Here is a 21,311-nt window from a genome sequence, read left to right as displayed (position 1 = left end):
ATCTAATGTCGACTGATGAAAATGAGTATTCAAGAGTTGTAGTAAGGATGTAAAGGAGAAAACTTGCATTCAGGAGATGGTGGGTTCGAATCCTACCATCAGTAGCCCTGAAGCTGGTTTTCCATGGTTTCCCCATTTTCACACCAGGCAAATGCTGGGCCCATGGCCACTTGCTACACCCATTTCCAATCCTTGCACCAATAAAAACCTTCCATGTGTTAATGAAATGTTAAATACTGACAAAAAAAGCTGCCACCCTTGGGGGTCCGGGTTCGATTCCTAGTACTGCCAGAAATATAAAACTGGCAGGAGGGGTGGTATGTGGTTGAAATGGTACATGCAACTCACCTCCATTGGGGGTGTGCCTGAAAAGAGCTGCACCACCTCGGGATGAGGACACGAGTTTACTTTACTGGCCAAAAAAAAATAAAAAATTGGAGAAATAATATCTCTGGTAAGACCCTAATTAGTACATGGTTCTGATGTATTGGATTGCTTGATACGTGAACTGGAACAGACCCAAAGGAAAGCACACAATTTGTTCTGGGTGATTTCCAACAAAAGAGAAGCATTACAAAAATGTTGCAAACTTTAGGCTGTGAGGACTCCCATAGTCATTAGAGTGATGGTGTGGAATGACATTAGTAAAAAAGATCGAGTATAGTTTTTAAAGGTAGAAAAGATCATAATATGAAAATAAAATTAGAATTCAAGAGGACAAATTGGGGCGAATATTAATTTATAGGAAGAGGAATTAGGGATTGGAATAATTTATTAAATTCATTGATATCATTTAAGAAAAGACTCAGTAAACAAGTAATAATCTGCCACCTGGGTGACAGCCCTACATGTTCTTTTTTTTACAACTCACTTTACGACACACGGATAGGTCTTATGGCGATGATGCGATGGGAGAGGCCTAGGAGTAGGAAGGAATCGGCCATGGCCTTAATTGAGGTACAACACCAGCATTTGCCTGGTGTGAACATGGGAAAACACGGGAAACCATATTCAGGGCTGCCGACAGTGGGGCTCGAACCCACTTTCTCCCGGACACAAGCTCATAGCTGCGCGCCCCTAACTGCACGGCGAACTCGCCCGGTACCCCTAAATGCAGATCGTCGATTGATTGTGTCTGTACATTACTATAACAATTTTTGTATTTTGATTTTTAAATCCTTTTCATTGCATTTGTTCTGGGGACACTATCATAAGTATTTTCTAAATCGAGGAATGTCTTCACCACATCTCTGCCATATTCTTAATATTTTTCCATTAGCTTCCTCATACTGAAGATGGGGTCTGGTGTTGATCTTTCATTTTGAAAGCTATATTGCTCTTCTTGTAACTGTCTTTCTACTACTCTTGTCATTCTCTTTTCTAGTATGCTTTCAAATAATTTTGCTACCCGAGATCCGTGTGTGATTCCTCGATAACTATCTCATATCTTCTTGTTCCCCTATGTAAGTATAGTTATTATTACCTTTTTACTCCAGTCATTTGGTACTTATTTTTCATTCCAAATATATCTAAATAGCCTACACTGCAATTGTAGACCAACAGGTCCTGCTGCTTTTATCATTTCCATAAACTCTTCATCCATTCCCACTGCTTTTCCCATTTTCATTCATTTGACAGTAGTTTCCACCTCTTCCATTGTGATTTCGCTCTCGGATTCTGACTCCTCACACTCTTATCATCTCATCTATACCCATTCTCACATTTAGGAATTTATCAAAGTAATCCTTCCATCTTTTCCTTATCTCCTCCAGCTGTGTTATTTTCTCTCTCTCTTTTTTCCTTTTCACCTGTTTTGAGTAGGCTCTTCTCTTCCTTCTTACAAGTCCATATAGCCTCCTTTTACAACTATACACATCTTCCTACTCTTATGATAACTCTTTCCAGTAGTAGAGGTGGGCTAAACTGTTATTTTCCAATAACATGTTTCAACATTCCAGTTCCACTAAGATAATATTTTCCGGTAAGATGTTATAAAAATAACATGTTCTAAAACTGACAACGCATAATGTTACTGAATGAAGTTTTTGCTAGGAGGTGCCAGATATTTTGAGAGGTGAGTCAATCTGTGCAATATGTTGAAGGGGTGGGATTTCTTGAGAATCATTCATGTGCAGTCTATCACCATGCGCCTCTGACCACGCAGCCATGCGTAGCATAGTATACTACGCAGACAGCTCTATAAATTGAGTGTGGAAAAGACTGGAAACGCTTCCACTGATAGCCACAATGTGACGGTTCCATTTAATTACTACCGATAAAAGTGTACACCACAGAAATAGGACAAAACTGAATCTACGAAACATTTTATATACTGTATACTCGGGGTTCGGCCTCTTCACTAGAACTTCAATATTTCTCTACTGAATTGTAGTAAATAAATGCAGCAGATTCAAAAAGACAAAATGTAGACATACACAAATAACGACAGGCTTTGAACGTACATTCGAGAGATCGTGGGTTTGAACTCCACTGTCGAGAGCCCAGAAGATGATCTTCCGTGCATTCCTATTTCTACACCAGGAAAATGCCGGGACAGTATCTTAATAAGGCCATGAGTGCTTCCTTAACACTCCTAGCCCTTTCCTATCTGATAGTGTCGGTACGACGTAAAGCCAATAAAAAAAAAAAAAAAAAAAGAATACTCAAATATAAAATCAGTGAACATAAAATACATATGGCATAGATTACAAATTGTTATAAATACCCTTTATCGTGAAAATCAGGTCTCAAAATAATACACAAAATAAATAGTTGAAACAATTAACAAACATACTGCCTAACATGCATAACCAGCTTCTACTATTTCACTAGATAACCATACATTAAAATTACATTCGGTGATCAGTAAATCAAGAAAGAGAAGGCAGTACAAAATATCATACACTGGAACAAGACCATATATTTTAGGTAAACATTTTACAGTATGGATGTTATAAAAAAACGGATATCTGTTTCCCTGTGATGATTGAGATGACTGGGTTTTGCCTGTGGATGTATTGGGTAAAATGCCAATGTCTGTTGCAGCATTTTCATTTCAAATTGATGGCATAGTAGGCCCTAACTGATGTAGAGTCAACTTCGTTTAAACAGTGGCAGCGATTGGGGTGGGGTGAGGGGGTGGGTGGGGCAATCACCCCTCACTTTGCGGAGAAAATATGTATTCTATTTTAGCTGCCTGAAACTAGGAATTACAGAAGTTATTTAAAAAAGCAATTTGTATAAACCCTGTTGTCTTATCAGTTAATTAGTTCCTTTATTTTGTCTAATTATTAAAAAACCCGGGTACTTTTCCTTGTCTGTAATTGTTTCCTGCTCCTACTTCTAATTCCAAATCGCCACTACTATTCGTTATTATTGTGGGTACCGGTAGAAATTGAAGAGGCTGAGTTTGAATCGGCTCTCATTATATAACTGAAATTTTTAAAATTATTGACTTTGATCACAAAATAATATAATACGAAGTGAATTCATTCACTGAAAAATATATAGACTAACTTGTGTTCGATCTGTTATTCGTTATAAATCTGAGCAGAGATCTTTTGAAACGTTACAACTTCACAGAATAACGATATGCTTCAGGTATCACAATGCTGTGGCTGTTACCTGGCTGTAATACTTGGTTGTGGTGGAACAGTATTTCACAGAACTGAGGCTGTTATGTCGACAGAACATTCATTGCGATGGAACACTGTTTCACAGAATAACACAATTGGACATATTAGGAAGTGCTACCGGTGTTACCTCAACAGAACTTGCGTTGTGATGGAACAGTGTTCCACAGAGCTGAGGCTGTTCTCTCGACAGAACATTCATTGCGATGGAACACTGTTTCACAGAATAACACAACGTAACGTATTAGGCAGCACACTACCGGTGTTACATCAACAGAACTTTCATTGCAATGGAACAGGGTTCCACAGAGCTGAGGCTGTTATCTCGACAGAACATTCCTTGTGATGGAACAGTATTTCACAGAATAGGACGATGAAATGCAACCATGCTAAATCGTAATGAACTAAACTTCAGTAATTATCAAGTAATGTAGAATGACAAAATGACTAATGAAATAATGAAGAGTTGGGAAGAATTGCTACCTGTTACAAATATAACAGGTTTTGAGTAACATGTTATTCCGGTAACATGTTACATTAAATACTTTAAAGATCGGGCCAGCTAGGAAGACACCCGGTGAGGGGAAGTGTGCAAGTGAGAAAGCAGAATGGAAAATTCTAAATTCCCATGGAGGGAATTAGATATTTTTCACCAATAGAGCATGTCAAAAACATATCGGATGTAAAGCTTTTCAGGCGTTTGCTCTATTAACCAGTGTTTCGTCTTAGGTCTGACACTAGACTCGTCAGAGTGGGATGTGTCAAACCCTACCCACTGACGCTGGGTGTATGCAGGTGAGCTTATCAGAAGCCTATATATGAGGCACAGTCTGATAACTGCATACGGGATATAAATCTCTACAATGGAATTATTGCCCACCTAGCAATTCCAAATGGAAAATTCCCGAGGCCTGCAGATTACGAGGTGTCGTATGGTCAACAGGACGAATCCTCTCGGCCGTTATTCTTGGCTTTCGAGACCGGGGCTGCTATCTCACCGTCAGATAGCTCCTCAATTCTAATCACGTAGGCTGAGTGGACCTCGAACCAGTCCTCAGGTCCAAGAGAGAACTATCTGGCATAATCTCAAAATACTACATTATGAATAGTTACATGGGCTACGAATCCTTAATATTCCAACCTTCTTTTGTGTTGTCTATCGCAGTAGTCTTGAGCTGTTTGTCGCATGAATGATATTCTTTCTCAAATGATTTTGAATCACTGCCGGGCTGAGGAGTTCAGACGGTTGAGGCACCGGCCTTCTGATCCCAACATAGCGGGTTCGATCCTGATTCAGTTCGGTGTGTTTTAAGGTGTTAAAATGCGACAGCCTCGTGTCAGTAGATTTAATGGCACGTAAAAGAACTCCTGCGGGACTAAATTCCGGCACCTCGTCGTCTCTGAAAACCGTAGAAAAGTAGTTGGTACGACATAAAGCCAATATCACTCAAAGACCTATGCAATCTGAGAGGAAATGATATAATCATCTATATTCAGATCGTTCTCAACAATATTCTATTCAATACCTTCAAGTTTCTTAATTGTATGTTGGGGTTGGGTATTCAGCCCGAAGGCTGGTTTGATCCTCCACAGCTACGCCAACAACTGTCATAGATGATCTAGGCATCACTGAAGGGGTGTACTAGGGAAATGAGGAGTGAGGTAGTTTCCCGTTGCTTTCCTCACTGAGCCAGAAGTTGCTCACATATCAGTCTGCCAAGCCCACTGAATTGCATGCATCAACCGACCCTATGAGTGATATTTTCATACCATTCATAACAGGGACTGGCTGCGTAAGGAATGGTATTACTAGCATCGCTCATACCCTAGTCACTTTCACATTGTCAAAGCCAAGGATGAGACTAAGACAGGTCAATGAAAGTAACAAATTTATTCTAGCCCATACCAGAAGACGTAGTGCACTGTAAACACTACATCTCGCCAGCAAAGGTATGTTTCTTAATTACTTCATCATTTTCAGGTATAATGCTATATGATATAGCTTGAGTGCCTGCAAAGCTGTTAACGACTTTTCCTTTGACCCGTCCCGTTGAACACCTCGTTGTAATGACGATTGATTGATTGATGTGTGAGCAATTGAACGCAAAAGAACTCCCGCGGAACTAAATTCCGGCACCTCGCCGTCTCTGAAAAACAGTCGAAAAGTAGTTAGTGGGACGTAAAAACAATATCACTCAAAGACCTATGCAGTCTGAGAGGAAATGATATAATCATCTACCGTATATTCAGATTGTTCTCAACAATATTCTTTTAAATACCTTCCAGTTTCTTAATTACTTTATCATTTTTCAGGTTTAATGCTACCTTAAAATGGAGTGAATGGGAACAGTTTTAGAGTATTTTCTGTTGCTGTTTTCTTCATTTAGATCATTTAATACATTTCTGCATGTGGCAGTGTTGACAAGGTCAGATAGCTAGTTATGGTACATGAAATGACCAGTTTGGTACAAAGAGTTATGTGATATTGACTGAAAAATTAATGTTCCCATTCACCCCAAATATGGGATGAATAGAAAGAGATATTTAAGTGTCCCATCTAAACCTATTCACCTCATACTGGGGTGAAAAGGAACACAGATTTTTTACCTGCTCTTTTAGCACTCCCGTAAAAATTAAGCTGTTTAAGTATCTACTGCTCGTATACGAACAACATACTGTAGTCACAAGAAAAAGAAGGTAGTGAAAAAAGCTATAACTAAACTGGAAGATAGGCTTTGTTAATATTAAAGGTTATAGAGTAAAATAGGTAATATAAAAGTGAAAAATTTAATAGAAAGTTTTGATATAGTAGCACTTTTGGGAACATGGCTAGAAGTAGGCAGGGAGATAACTTGGGGGAGATTCACGGTGAGGCACAAGTCAAGAAAAAGATTAAGTAAAACGGGCTGTTCACTCAAGAAGAATAGCGGTGCTAGTGAAAGAAGAGTTGAATGAATGTATAGAGCATATTGAGAGTGATATTGAAGGGGTTATGTGGATAAGATTTAACATGAAGAGAGAGGCAGGGAGAGAGAAATGTGTGCTTGGCTTTTGCCTACTGTCACCCCAAGGAATCTCCATATGCAAATGATAAGTCCTTGGAGGAATTATTATTAGAAACTAGTATCATTAGAGGGAGGTATGAGGACGGAATATTGTTATTTGGAGACTGGAATGCCAGAACAGGCGAACGAAGTCCGAAGTATAGTAAAGAAGGAGAGTTGATTGTAGGATCAGGAAGAAGTAGTAATGATAAGGTAATTAATAACTACGGTAGAAACCTTTTAGAATTATGCGAAGTAGGAAATTTCTTCATTCTGAACGGCTATTGGGAGGGGGACAGAGAAGGCAAAATGACCTATATTACTGATCAAGGGGGGAGCGTTACTGACTTAGTAATGAGTTCAGAGGATTTGCTAAACAACATCAAAAGCATAGATGTGAAGGACTGGACTGAATCGCATCACGCTCCGGTATGGGTTAGATTGGTGAGGAGCGTTGAACTGTAGGTAATACTGGAATGCTGACTGTATGGGAGAGAAGTGCAGCTTCCGGTGCGACTAGCTGTACGGCAAGAAGGCATGACTGACGTATACATACATGCGACAAGACACAAGTACTTAACGAATTTTAAACATTTAGGCGGAATGTCACTTGCAAATTGCACGTGATTTATGGCGAAATATATATTTCAAAGGATTAATAGCAATTTGAAACTGAAAATAGCTAGTGGTATTGGATAAAATGAAAATATATTCTAGGCCTGATTAATCTCAAACATTTTTCTTTAAGAGACGAAATACAGTAAATGCGTATACATACACTAAAAAAATAATAATAATAACAACCCTTGGCGCAATGGCCTTGAAGGGCCAGTGCCTAACAAGCGACCGCTACTCACCCCTAAGGCCTGCAGATTATGAGGTCGTGGGGTCAGCGTGACGAATCCTCTCGGCCGTTATTCTTGGCTTTCAAGGCCGATACACTAGAAAGGCAATAAAATAGATGCCATACAAACAAAAGATATGTATAAAAATTTTAGCCTAGTGATTTTAGATGGGAAATATCTGTGAATGATGATCCATTGAAAATACATTGTATTCAGTTTTTGAACCATATTTATTATCAGGACAAAGTCAGCATTTGTATGTGTGTACATACACATACACAATTTAACACTGGAATATACACTTAATAAACAAAATATATACACTTTACAAAATCAGTCACCATTGATCAGCATTTAGGCCACTTACCCAAGTGGCAGATTCCCTATCAATCAGTTGTTTCCCTAGTCTTTTCTGAAAAGATTTCAAAGAAGTTGAAACTGTATTGAACATCTCCCTTGGTAGATTATTCTAATCCCTAACTCCTCTTGCTATAAATGAATATTTGCACCAATTTGTCCTCTTGAATTTCAACTTTACCTTCATACTATGATCCTTCCTACTTTTAAAAACACCACTCAACGTTATTCATCTACTGACATCATTCCACACTATCTCTCCAGTGACAGCTCACAACATACCCCTTGGTCGAGCTGCTCTTCTCCTTACACCTAAGTCTTCCCTGCCCAAAGCTTGCAACATTTTCATAACACTCACCCCTTGTCTGAAATCTCCCGGAACAAATCGTGCTTTTATTTGGAATTTTTCCAGTTCTCAAATCAAGTAATCTTGCTGAGGGTCCCATATACTGGAACCATACTCTAACTGTGGTCTTACCAGTCACTGATATGCCCTCTCCTATACATCCTTTCTACAGCCCTTAAATACCCTCACATTCAACATTCTTCAGTGCAGTTTGAAATTTTAATCCAACTAAAGACTTCGAAATGTTAGAAATGAATATGCATACCTGTTTACGAGGGGTGGAGGTGTATGTGTGAGCAGGGTTGGGGGTGGGGATGGTTCTCACGAAGGTACAGATAGGCCCTGATGTCGGCATGAAAAATTCATGCTGCAGTAGTACATGAAATGGATATACTGGCAACAAAATAATCATTAAAGTTTTTACAACCTCTATACTATATCTTGCATCCTGTTAATGTATCACTATAATACAGGTGGTGAACGAAAAAGGTGGCACCATTCAGTCCATGGCTAAAAATTATGTTTGTTCAGTTTACCTCTAACACTACAAGAGTTACCAAAAGCTTTATACAAGGATTGCTTTTTTGCCATAACTCACTAGCCTAATGAATAGAAGACAGCACTTGTATGTGTGTATGTATAAATACACACACAATATACAACGTCACATTGAAATATAACACGCTACACCTAATAAAATATTGCACTTTACAAAACAACCACACATTCAACATTCTTCAATGCAGTTTGAAATTTTAATCCAACTAAAGACCTCAGAATGTTAGAAATGAATATGCAGACCTGTTTACGAGGGGTGGAGGAGTACGTGTGAGCAGGGGTGAGGGTGGGGATGGTTCTCATGAGGGTACAGATAGGCCCTGATATACGCATTAAAAATTCATGCTACAGTAGTACATTAAATTGATATACTGACAACAAAATAATCATTAAACTTTTTACAACCTCTATACAATATCATGCATCCTGTTAACAATACAGGTGGTGAACAAAAATGGTGGCACCATTCAGCCCATGTTTAGCCTACACATGGCTAAAAATTATAAGTTTGTTCAGTTTTGCTCTAACACTAGAAGAGTTGCCATGAGCTTTATACAAGGTTTGCTTTATGCCATAACTCACTAGCCTAACGAATAGATACATTTCTGCAATTTTCCTGAGGATTTGTAATTCATGCAGCTCTTCACAAAGGTATTCACTATCCACTGGAAGTGAGAAATGGAAAGGCAAGTTACCTCCAGTACTTAACTTCATTACCACTGACAGGACAATAATTCTGTCTAGATTGCTGGCATTCAATCTGCTCACCTAACACAACTCTCAACCATATTCCTTCTCTGTGCACTGAATTATTCTTAGAACATCTAGAGATGGTTCAATTAGCTTACCTCTCGAACCATGCTGCACAAACTGTAACTAGTTTTATGGGGAACTGGGTAAGAGTGATCAGGGAAACTCTCAGATTGTCTTATTACCATTGCTCTACAACGAGAGCAAGTGAGGGACTTCAAAAGCCTCATCTCAATGTACCCTCCAATGTAACACAAAATATTGTCCTGAAATTCAGACAATTGCATACAAAGCAAATCTGAATATTCTTCTTCTATTCCTGTGTCAATACTCTCATTACATAGGCCTACATTTGAACTGTTCTATTCTTTTTTTGCAAACAAAATTCAAAAACAGAACCCAATTGAACTGAGTCAATATTCAAACAATTCCCAGCAGCAATTACACTGTTTCTGAACAACCACCTTCTTAATGCCTATTTGAACTGCAGAGTTTTGAGATTATTATTCCACCCTCCACGAACTCGAATGCAGGAAAAGAACAACTCAATATGGTCCTGTGAAAACTTATATGTCAGCACATATTTAAATGGATTATGTGCTCTTGTGAGCAATATTCTAGCAACTAAACTTATAGAAGTGGCAGCTATAATAAACCCAAGACAGAACATTTTACGAGCATGGAACAGAAGTGGTACACTCTCGGTCTTTAAGGACCTCAAGTAATCATACGTTTCTGTGAAGCATTTTACCCAGTACTGTTCCCCCTGAATGAATAATGGATGGTCCTGTTTTCTTAAAAATGAAATTCCATCAGCAACACCAGAACTTAATGTCTGCACAGCAAGTTGTACATTCATTTTTTTATTTCCCCATCTAATGTGTGCACCACTAAGATTAGCAAAATTTAATCCCTCATTCTCCTGAATTTCATTTAATTTTGCAATGTACTCTCATTTTACATCACCCTTGGAAAAGGATATAATCTTCTTATCAGAGTGGGTATTCCTGGCCAACTTTACCATATGGCATGGGTCAAAAATAACAAAAACAACATCCATTTTAACATGCTCAAAGCTACAACTATTCACTGTCAAATCTATTGTGCAATCAAGTTGTTAATTGTTCGTACATTAGTAGAAGTTCCATCACAGGTTAGGCCCCACACTTTAACTCCTACTTCATGTAACTTTGTAAGACACACATTTATCATCTGACACTGTATTTCTGCTGATGTTTTGTTAATCAGAAAGCAGTGTTCTCCCTAGGATCTTTTTAATGGGTGCACCGCTCTCCCGTTTTTACAGACCGCCCGGCTAATATAACCTAGATATAGTTACATAATATCAATACATATTTGAATTATAAATCTCCATTAAAGTCAGCATAGTTGTATCAATTACATCGGAGTTAAAATGTTTAGCTTGGCTATCACATAGTGTTGTGCGCAACCGGTGTCTGGATTAGCAAGGAATCGCATGCAAGCGCTCGAGTTTGCACGACGTCATAACAGTATGGTACTCCACAGCAACAGAGTGGTAAGCCCCATTGTTACATGATTATGAATGTGCAGTAGAACACCAGAAATTCAAAATACTCTGTTATGTCTTGTTCGTGATACGAACACTAAAACAGTTCAGTTTTGCAGTTAATGTTTACCTTCCTGGTATTATTACTGTTAATTATTTTCATATTCATTTTTACGTAGTATTCTCTGTCCGGCTGCGCATTCCTGTCACCCGGCTGATGAAAATTTCTGGGGAGAACACTGAAAAAGTAACCCTCAGGACACTTGAAGTTGTGTGTAAGTGACCTGGCATTAATACAAGAGCTTCCGATGCCAGTTCATTCTCAGAACCTAAAATTTTACCACAGTCCACATAGCCAAAATATTTGCCCTCAGCCCAGTCCCATACAGTTTGTGTGCGTAGTGACATTGCTATCTAACACAAGGTTACAGTCTTTTAACCAAAGTTTCTCATCAATATTCTCTTTCAGATACAAAAATACCTCTTCTAAATAGCCAGGCTCACAGTTCAATTTGGATGTCCATGCCCTTATTGTTGATGGGTGTGGTAAATGAAACAAATCATGGAACTTTGAATGAACAAACGTAAAAGCCTTTGATGAATAGAAATACAGTGTTGAGGCAAACTGTTTCATGAGACTTGTGTAATGCCACCTGTGTTTAGCAATACCTTCATTTGTGAAAGCATTCATAAGAACTTCAAGGAGAAAGTCTTGACGCCTTGATTCAAGCATGAAATGACACTATTTGATGAATTTGCAGATTTAAGTTCTTTGAGGAGCAGTTTCATACTGCCAATCTTCTTGTTCCTTTGTCTGAGTTTTTCTTGCAGCAACTTCATTTTTTCTTCAGAGCTACCTTCTTTGGTGAATCTGGAGGTTTAGGTAACTTAGGAAGAGATTCACATGCAACATTATTTTCTTCAGCACAGAGGTTGGATGCTGAGTTGGTGCGCTGTTTGTATCAAACACAATTTTTTTTCTACTTTTATTAATCATTCTCCTTCAATAGCATAGGCCTAACTCTCCATCTGTCTGAAAATTTAATGATCGAAGAATGTGTACAATTTAACAAGAGCATTTCAGCACTTTGCAGAATGGAACTTTAAACATCAAAATGAACATACCTTTGACCATGTGTTGGAGTTTAAGGGGATATTTACAGTCTAGGATACTGTCAAATGATATGTCCCCTCAGATTAAGGTAACACAGAAAAAAATTACTCTTTCTAACTAGATGCTGAAATTCTATTTACAGTGCAGTGGAATGTTCACTGTAGGCCTACTGCATATTTCAGATGTGAAACTACTACAACCTAAAAATATAATAGCAAATAATACATACCTCAACTGGTACTTGCCGCTGAATAACTCTACGTCTTTTCTTGGGTGGGTGAAGCAGATGCTTTGGAAAATTGAAAATTTCAGGTACTGCATCATCTTTAAGAAGGGGTTTGTTTCTATCTGTACCAAACATGTAGCAGATCTCAGAAAAATGGTCACTACAGATAAAACTGTATTTTGTTGGGGTCCAGTCTTTTCTTCTCACAGCTATTTCTATGGAAATCTACAACTGAAGTTATGAATTCTGTAACTGCATCATTCCGACTATAACCTATAAAACGTAACATACGACATTTAACATGCCAAAATATCATACGAGATATCTCCATAAACATAGAATACTTAATGACAAGAGCCAAACTGGAATAAAATAGTAATTATCGTTGAAAAATACCATGTTTATAGCTTTGCAGTGAGGTAGTGCTTAGACTGCTTACCTATGGAAATGAAGCTTTTCTGAGTTCACATCTGTTTTCTTCTGCTGCCTGTTAGTGCAACCTTATGCTGCACACGAAATAGGCATCTTGACTGCATCACAAATTCGATGTACGGTCAGATATTTAAACAAACAAAAAAAAAAAAAAAAATCCATCAAACACAACACATCAGCTGACTTCCAGACTCTGTATCTTGTCAACTTTGCCATACACGAGGGGGCGTGACTAGTCAAGGATCAGGAAGCAGTTTTCTGCGAGCGCTACCACGACAGTCAGAATTCCAGAATTACCTGTAGTTCAGTGGCTACCACCTCTACTGCATTTGCTACCACTACAATCAGTATTCCGGTAGTTCGACTAAGTTCAACCTTGAGAGTTTGAATTTACCGGTTTACTTCCCTGGTTTACTCCCACTTGAAGTATGAACAAAACCTTAGCGTCAGCACATAATGCCAACATTAGATATATGAATTACTTCACTCCTCTGCGTATCTGTATGTAGAGAATGGATGTAGTAGTGAGTAGGTAGAATTCATACTTCATACTTTTAAATTTTTGACCAAAAATCTCCATGAACTAAAATTACAACAAACGCAATCTGATTGATATGTATCTGAGTCACGGATGATGTGACTGAATTCATGAGAATAGAACCCTTAATCAACAAACGGAGAAACTTATAAGTTAATATCCAAGTTGCTGCTTTAATTTCCTAACATTTGTTAGTTTTAGTAACTAAATAGGCATTCATTTAGTATTCTTTTATTTTAATGAATATGGTGAGGTAGTTTTGTTCGGTATAGTTTAATCCTGACCTGACAGAATCGCTCATTTGTTCCCGCCTATTTGACTAACCGAATGCACCCTAAACCGCTTCTTAGGAAGTAATTTTGAACTGTTGTATGGTGACGATTTGGTAATACAACGTATATCTGTGAAGTTATTAGCGACTGATTTGAGGCAATTTACAACATGAGACCAACGTAAGTTCCTTAGCAATTCATGTGTATGTATTTTTAATTAAATATGACCTCCCAATCATCAGGGTTGAAGTTTTGACATTTATTGACTTAGATGATTAATACCCACATCAAATGCTGCGCTCCGATTTAATCCCAATCAGCAGGGTTGAAGTTTTGACATTTATTGACTTAGATGATTAATACCCACATCAAATGCTGCGCTCCAATATATGTACCTAAACTTGCATAGCGAGTGAGATTTGTTGGACTAAATTCATGTTTCCCTGAAGGTGAAACTGCATAAATTCATTTAGAGATTAATTTTAGATGACTAATATGACTGTCATCCTGCACAGTATTGCGTTCATTTCTCAGTTGGGTTACGGTATATGAATATCCCAAATAATCCTCGTTAATAAAAATAAATAATAATCTTTATTGTAACCGTTGGCCATACATATAAAGAAATAATAATAGTTTTATTGTGATCACTGTAGATAGAGTAAACCTTATGTCAAAAATACAAAGTACAAAATTTTAAAACGAGAATTTCCAGACGCTGGCTGCAACTTAACACATACCTCAGACGCATGTTAGACCTGATTCATGGAAGGTCTTTATGGTGTACATGTTGTTGAAAGTCGTGGACAATGAGCCTTGTCATTGACATACGGTAGCTTATATCCAGCTTGTGTGGCTTCATTTGAGTAAGACTCTCTCCGTATGTCTGCTTTCTTGGATTGAAGGTTTTTGGTCAGTTGCACGTAAGTAAAATTCTTTCAAGAATAAAATTTACTGTGTCCACCTATTCAATACAATTATATTCTGTAGTGATTAAATCCTACATGAATTACATATACTAGTTAGGTACATGTTTTGCCCTAGTTTTGGGCATCTTCATCCTATAATAATCTTAAGGTCAAGTTCTTAAACCAATTAAACATTAGAACTTAAAACTAAATACAATAGTCTTATGCATAAACAATTTTTTTACAAAAAGTTTTCTTTAGGTGATATTTACATAGATTTAAAATGTGTACATTAATTAAAACCTAGAATTTGTGACAAGGAAGCAATTAAAATTATCATATAATGACTTCAAATTGTCCAAAGTGTAAATTGGAACTTCTCCAACTGTATGGATGAATCATTAGGTCGATAGTTTATACAAATGTGTTCACATTGACCAGAAATTGACCAAAGCGTAAATTGGAACCTCTCCAACTGTATGGATGAATCATTAGGTTGATAGTTTATACAAATGTGTTCATTCAAAGATGGTTGTCCGACTCGTTGGCTGAACGGTCAGCATACTGGCCTTTGGTGCAGAGGGTCCCGGGTTTGATTCCCGGCCGGGTCGGGGATTTTAACCTTAATTGGTTAATTCCAATGGCACGGGGGCCGGGTGTATGTGTTGTCTTCATCATCATTTCATCCTCATCACGACACGCAGATCACCTACGGGTGTCAAATGGAAAGACCTGCACCTGGCGAGCCAAACCCATCCTGGGATATCCCGGCACTAAAAGCCATACGACATTTCATTTCATTTAAAGGTGGTTATGATCACCTATGTCGTAAGTACACAGCTATAAAATCGGAACCGTGGTATAATGTCGATCTTGTTGGGCTTGGATATCCCATTAGAAAGAAGCGTGGTTGGATGGTATTCATTTAGAGGTCAAAAACATGTATGTTGGAACATGTTGTTAATATCATGCATTAGTCAGGTGCTCATCTGATAAAAAGTTTCTTGGAATTTTGTGCCATTCTTGTTGGATTAATATTCCCGTTGGTACATTGTGAGTATTGTCTGTAATTGTTCAGTCAGATGTTAGCTGGATCCACTTGTTCCGGTTGTGTCTGAATGACTAACCTTGTTACTTTTTAAGGTGCATCCACACCAAGATGTTTTCGTTAACTTTGTTAATAAACATTGTTAATGAACAATGTTCATGAACATTTCTGTCTGTTAATAAACAAAATAGCATGTTCATTAAATTTTCGAGCGTGTTGATAAACAAAATTTCTTTAACTTTTGTGAACGAAACTTTTCGTTAACATTTCGGTTCGCACATGCGCAAAGACGCAATTAGATCACGCAAATTCATAGCGCAGAATACAATACAATTTTTTATTTTTCGAAATCGGCTGTCGAATCGCAAGCAAGTCGTATACACCATACAAATACTTAAGTGAAGTGTAGGCGTATTTTTCTTACACTCTTACATGATCCTTGGTAGGAGTCACCAGTCGCTAGGAATCTTCACTTATACTTAGCCTAACATTAATGCAGATGACATTCCGATAAATTTGTATCATTTCTTGCAATTTCAGACCCAATTACTGTCAACAAGAACTGAAAGTCTTGTGGGGACATTCTCAGAAAGTTTTCAAAGCCTGCTGCGTCAAGAATTGAAAGTTCTGACATAGGCCTTAGTGTCCTCTGCAAACTTAATTCTAAATGCTTTTCCAATATTTTTCTTTGCCACACTTTGCGTCTGCATTTTTCTCTAATTGGACTCATTAAAATAATGAAAGCTGCAGTTGTATTTTCTTCTTCCTGACCCTATCCATTGTAACCTCACAAACAGATATTTTGGTGTGGACACAATGTTAAAGAAGTTTGTTAACAAAAGTTTATTTGGTGTGGACACAATGTTAAAGAGGTTTGTTAACAAAAGTTTAACATCTTGAGAAATGTTTTCGTTAACATTGTTTATTAACTTTGGTGTGGACTAACCATTAAGGTCAAAATAGGCAAATTAACAAAAGATATAGCATATTTAAAACAATGCCTAGAGCATAAATTGGTTCCAAAATTGTTTAATCAGTTGCACCTAGTTGGTGTTGTTGGAAGTAATGATTGTAATCTCGGCTCTTCCAGGAAGAATACTTCTCTAGACAACTCGTACACAAGGTGGAAGGTATACTTGGAAAGACAGAGCTCTTCAGTTCCCTTCAACCTCTCGAGCCTTTCTAGGTGTTTCTGACTCAGATATTCAGGTTAAATATTTTCTGATACGTATGTTGGTACTGGGCTGATTTTTAGATGGAAATGTTTTATAATAATAGTAATAAGGATCACTCGAAAGAGTATCATGTGTATCTAAGATCATTCTATGCTATACTGAGTCACAGATTTCGTTCTGTTTTTGCACTTAACGCGTAACTTACACGGTTGGGTCCCTGGGGCCCACAAGTGTTTTCTTTTATAAGTAATTTTTCACATTTTGCCCGCACTGCGCTTGCCCTAAACCATTTTCGGAATAATATTTCACTAAGTAGTGATGATGTGAGAGCATTGTTAGAATAAGATTTAAGTAGTATATCGGATGCAGAAAGTGAGTTTGAAATTAGCAAACATAATTCAAGTACTAGTGAAAGTGAGGAGGAGGAAGGGTTACATGTCATTTTCTGGCAAGGTTTCAGCCATTTTTATTACCTACCAGTACTAAAGACCACTTACAATTTTTCAACAGATGCTTCTGTCTCACTTGCTGACGAATTTCACAGCGGCCTTGGAAAGATTGTATTCATGACAATCAAGTTTATGCTTGTGTTCACGCCCTCATGTCGTTGGCTTTATATTATTACCACTTTGATTTTCCACTATTTTTTTTTTTTTTAATGAACTGTTTTTTATTAGAATTTTAATAGAAGAAGTTTTAGTCTCCGACAAGATTATAATTTAATCATAAGACAGTTTTCCATTAGCATCCTTATATATTGTATCACTTTTCACATTTTTATGTTCCGAATTTTAATAACTGACTAAACTTTTAACTTCCACTTTTAATTTAGTTGTATTTTTGATGATTGTATTTAGGCTGAAGATGCCCTTAATTGAGGGTGAAACATGTCCCATGTAACTAAGAATCTATTTATGTAACCACTATAAGTGAAAATATAAGTATTGAATAGGTGGAACAAATTAAAACACCTTTATTATTGGTGAACTGTGGAGGAAGGGTTGTCGTGCATGTGCTAAGTGTCAATTTCCACTGTGCGGGTCTAGTGGAACTGTCATTTGCTTGAAGTGTGCTGAATTATAAAGGCTTAAAGCTTCCTTTTGGTCATTAAAAAGAGTGATTTTCTCCTTTGAAGGTTTGATCCCATAACTGTTTTCTTGAACTTTATTAGAACAGACTGATACAGAGATTTTTTCCCCATTGCAAATCTGTGCAAATGTGACAATTTTGAGAAAAACCTTATGTAGATATGTAAATCCTATTCTTTGACAGAACCATATAACTATTCATAATTTAAAGCAAAATTTGGGTATGGTCATAGGATATTAAAAATAAGTGTTTTTGTAATTGTGATTATTTTAAATAAATATATTTGAAGAATAATGTAGAAGAGGAACTGACAATTAAATGTATATTTTCATTGAAAATGATCAATTAAAGCTTGTGCAATTTCAGAATATTTTCAAAACCTGATACAATATGTGGTAGAAAAACTTATTTACCCATGGGTGTAAGCAACGTAATATTTTTTCATCATGCAGGCTACGGGTTAAGGTGGTGATATTGTTGACATCTGTTCCCACACAGTCTTTATTCAGGAAGTGAAAAATCTTCGTTGTGCTCTTTGCTCCTGAAGCTCGTTGGTCCAATTTCGATCTATCATTGCGTCCGTAGCAAAAAACTCGGGGTCGATTTCCTTTGATTTTTCTGACAGTATTCGATGCGCTTCCTCGTATTGGTGGGTAGCTGGTAGTAGTAGGCTGAGACATACAGTGGTGGTCAAAATAATAGAGCCACCTGGCAAAGGTTTGGAATAAAGTGCAAATTTATTACTAGACATGTTTGTACTATGATGGAAACAAAATTTTATGTTGTACAGGAACCATTGCAACAATCACATTGTACCACAGTCAGTTATATACATAACACAACTCAAACTAATCAATAGGCTAATATTCAAAAGAGTAACCAGACCACAGGGTCAAAAAAAAAAAAAAAAAAAAAAAAAAAATAGAGCCAATTGACACAAATATTTTGTACTTGATCTCAATCTTATGAAATTTACAGGAACAGTCGTTTTTGCATAGGAGTGCATTAGTACTTCGTGGGGTAACCCTTATTTTTGAGGACTGCCCTGCACCTCTTACCCATAGAGTCGACTAAACGCCTGCATTCGTCGCTGCTGATCGCATACCAGGCTCTCTGGATTTCTTCCCAAAGTTTATCTAAAGATGTAGCTTTTGAGCGGTCAGTTCTCTTGTCTACGATCTCCCATAAGTTCTCATTGGGTAATGCGTCAGGGGATTGAGGTGGCCACTCTAATACTTTGATATGATCTTGAAAAAACTGCCTTATGATCCTTGCAGTGTGCTTTAGATCGTTATCGTGCTGAAATTTCCATTTCAGCTGCATTTCCTCTTCAGCATAAGGCAGTATCACATTTGCCAAGATGTTTTTGTGCATTTCTGCGTTCATTATGCCGTTGATACGGTGTATCGGACCAATTCAACAATAATAAAGGTGTTTTAATTTGTTCCACCTATTCAATACATATTTTCACTTATAGTGGTTACATAATTAGATTCTTAGTTACATGGGACATGTTTCACCCTCAATTAAGGGCATCTTCAGCCTAAACACAATCATCAAAAATACAACTAAATTAAAAGTGGAAGTTAAAAGTTTAGTCAGTTATTAAAATTCGGAACATAAAAATGTGAAAAGTGATAAAATATAAAGATGCTAATGGAAAACTGTCTTATGATTAAATTATAATCTTGTTAGAGACTAAAACTTCTTCTATTAAAATTCTAATTAAAACAGTTGAACATTTTTATGTTCCGAATTTTAATAACTGACTAAACTTTTAACTTCCACTTTTAATTTAGTTGTACTTTTGATGATTGTGTTTAGGCTGAAGATGCCCTTAATTGAGGGAGAAACATGTCCCATGTAACTAAGAATCTAATTATGTAACCACTATAAGTGAAAATATAAGTATTGAATAGGTGGAACAAATTAAAACACCTTTATTATTGTTGAACTGTTAAACTTTCAATACGGATCTAAAATGAGGTTTATAACATGTATTGGACCAATGCCGTACCATGAAAAACATCCCCATACCGTAACACTTCCGCCACCATATTTGACAGTTTTTAAAGTGTACTTGGGATTGAATTTCTGGTTTGGTGGGCGGCGCACATAGACTTTTCAGTCTGAGGCAAACCTATTATACTTGGATTCATCGGACCAAAATATGTTCCTCCACCAAATATTAGGTTTTTGTTCATTTCTCCGGGCGAAGGCCAACCTTTTCCAAACATTAGCGTTTGAAACGTGTGGCTTCTGTCTCGCAATGCGCTCATTCAATTTTTTGGATTGCAGTTGTCTTTGAATTGTTGAGGTTGTGGTTGAACATCATTTTTGTCGCTAAACAAAATGGCTTTCAGTCGTGGTGTTGGCAAAAATGGGCCTTTCTTTACTTCCCTAGTGATGAGTCTGTCTACGCGAGTAGTCACATGAGGTCGCCCCCTGTTCTCCACCTGCGGCTTTGTTTGTTTTGCCAGTCTAATGGTGTTCTGGACTCGTTTTTTTTTGCGAAACGTGTAAATCTTTGGGTATTTGATTCATGGACATCCCACTTTTGAACATCCGGAACATTACTATACGCTCATCATCACTTGTATGCTTTGCTCTGCCCATCTAGAAGAATGTAAACAAAACCAAACGTCAATTTACATACAAAATAATGTTGAGTGGAGGTTTGTTGACAAATAATATTGCTAGCCCCCAAAACGACTGCAAAACATCAATTTGAACGGGACTTCTGTAAAACGGCTCTATTATTTTGACCCATAAGATTCTTACCTTTATGCCTCTTTTCGCACGTCTAGCTCAAACGCTTCCTTTCGCACGACTACAGATAGCAGCGACGTCTTCCCTGATGTTGTCTAAAAGGGACTGACAACACGGCACTCATGGAGATTTTGCGAACTAATAGATATCCTAGTTCTTAATCCCGTCAATAGAGGTGGCTGTATTATTGCGACCGCCACTGTATGTTCTCAATGAAGAAAGTCTCCTTTGTGAGCTGGTATACCAAACTTGATAGAGCTGAAATCCCTACCCCGGTAGCTCTTTTGAGATATCTCGCCTTCACTTTTTCACTTCTTTGTAGGTCATTTGTTGTTAATTTCCCCCACACAATGTCAATTCCATAGTTGCCGATAGGGGTAATCACAGTCCGGAAAAGTGCCATTGCTGTTTCGATTTATAAACTTCTTATAAATTCTGTATTGTACATGGATTTGATTGCTGCTGATGTTCTATCTTGAATATGATTGCTGAAGGAAGTCATTGTTGGTTGAAGGATGATTCCTAGATATTTAAATTTGTTCACAATTTCTAGCGATTCGTTCCCTAATTTTAAAGCTGCGTCTTTAGCCACTTTTCCTCCTCTTCTGAAAACCATTTACACAGTTTTCTTTTGGTTTATCATTAGTTTGTTTTCCATGGCCCAATCCTTTAGCCTTGTC

At 37.4% G+C, this 21,311-nt stretch overlaps 1 protein-coding gene and 1 long non-coding RNA gene across 4 annotated transcripts in view; one reads left to right on the top strand and one right to left on the bottom strand.

Annotated features, from left to right (window-relative positions):
• The window catches only part of LOC136872716 (uncharacterized), a 97,447-nt gene extending 84,458 nt beyond the window's left edge, over positions 1-12,989 (bottom strand). For both annotated transcript variants that reach the window (XR_011018052.1, XR_010859982.2), the window contains exons 1-2: positions 12,840-12,989; positions 7,534-7,617 (exon numbers count right to left, since the gene is read on the bottom strand). This is a non-coding gene — a long non-coding RNA (uncharacterized lncRNA). The remainder of the gene's footprint in view (positions 1-7,533; positions 7,618-12,839) is intronic.
• A 703-nt stretch (positions 12,990-13,692) lies between these two features.
• The window catches only part of pav (pavarotti), a 277,353-nt gene continuing 269,734 nt past the window's right edge, over positions 13,693-21,311 (top strand). For both annotated transcript variants that reach the window (XM_067145761.2, XM_067145760.2), the window contains exon 1: positions 13,693-13,822. In XM_067145761.2, the coding sequence (XP_067001862.2) occupies positions 13,812-13,822 (11 nt within the window). In that variant the 5' untranslated portion in view covers positions 13,693-13,811. The remainder of the gene's footprint in view (positions 13,823-21,311) is intronic.

Source organism: Anabrus simplex, chromosome 4 (genome assembly GCF_040414725.1).
Source record: "Anabrus simplex isolate iqAnaSimp1 chromosome 4, ASM4041472v1, whole genome shotgun sequence".
NCBI lineage: Eukaryota > Metazoa > Arthropoda > Insecta > Orthoptera > Tettigoniidae > Anabrus > Anabrus simplex.
This window is presented reverse-complemented; position numbering and strand designations above follow the sequence as displayed.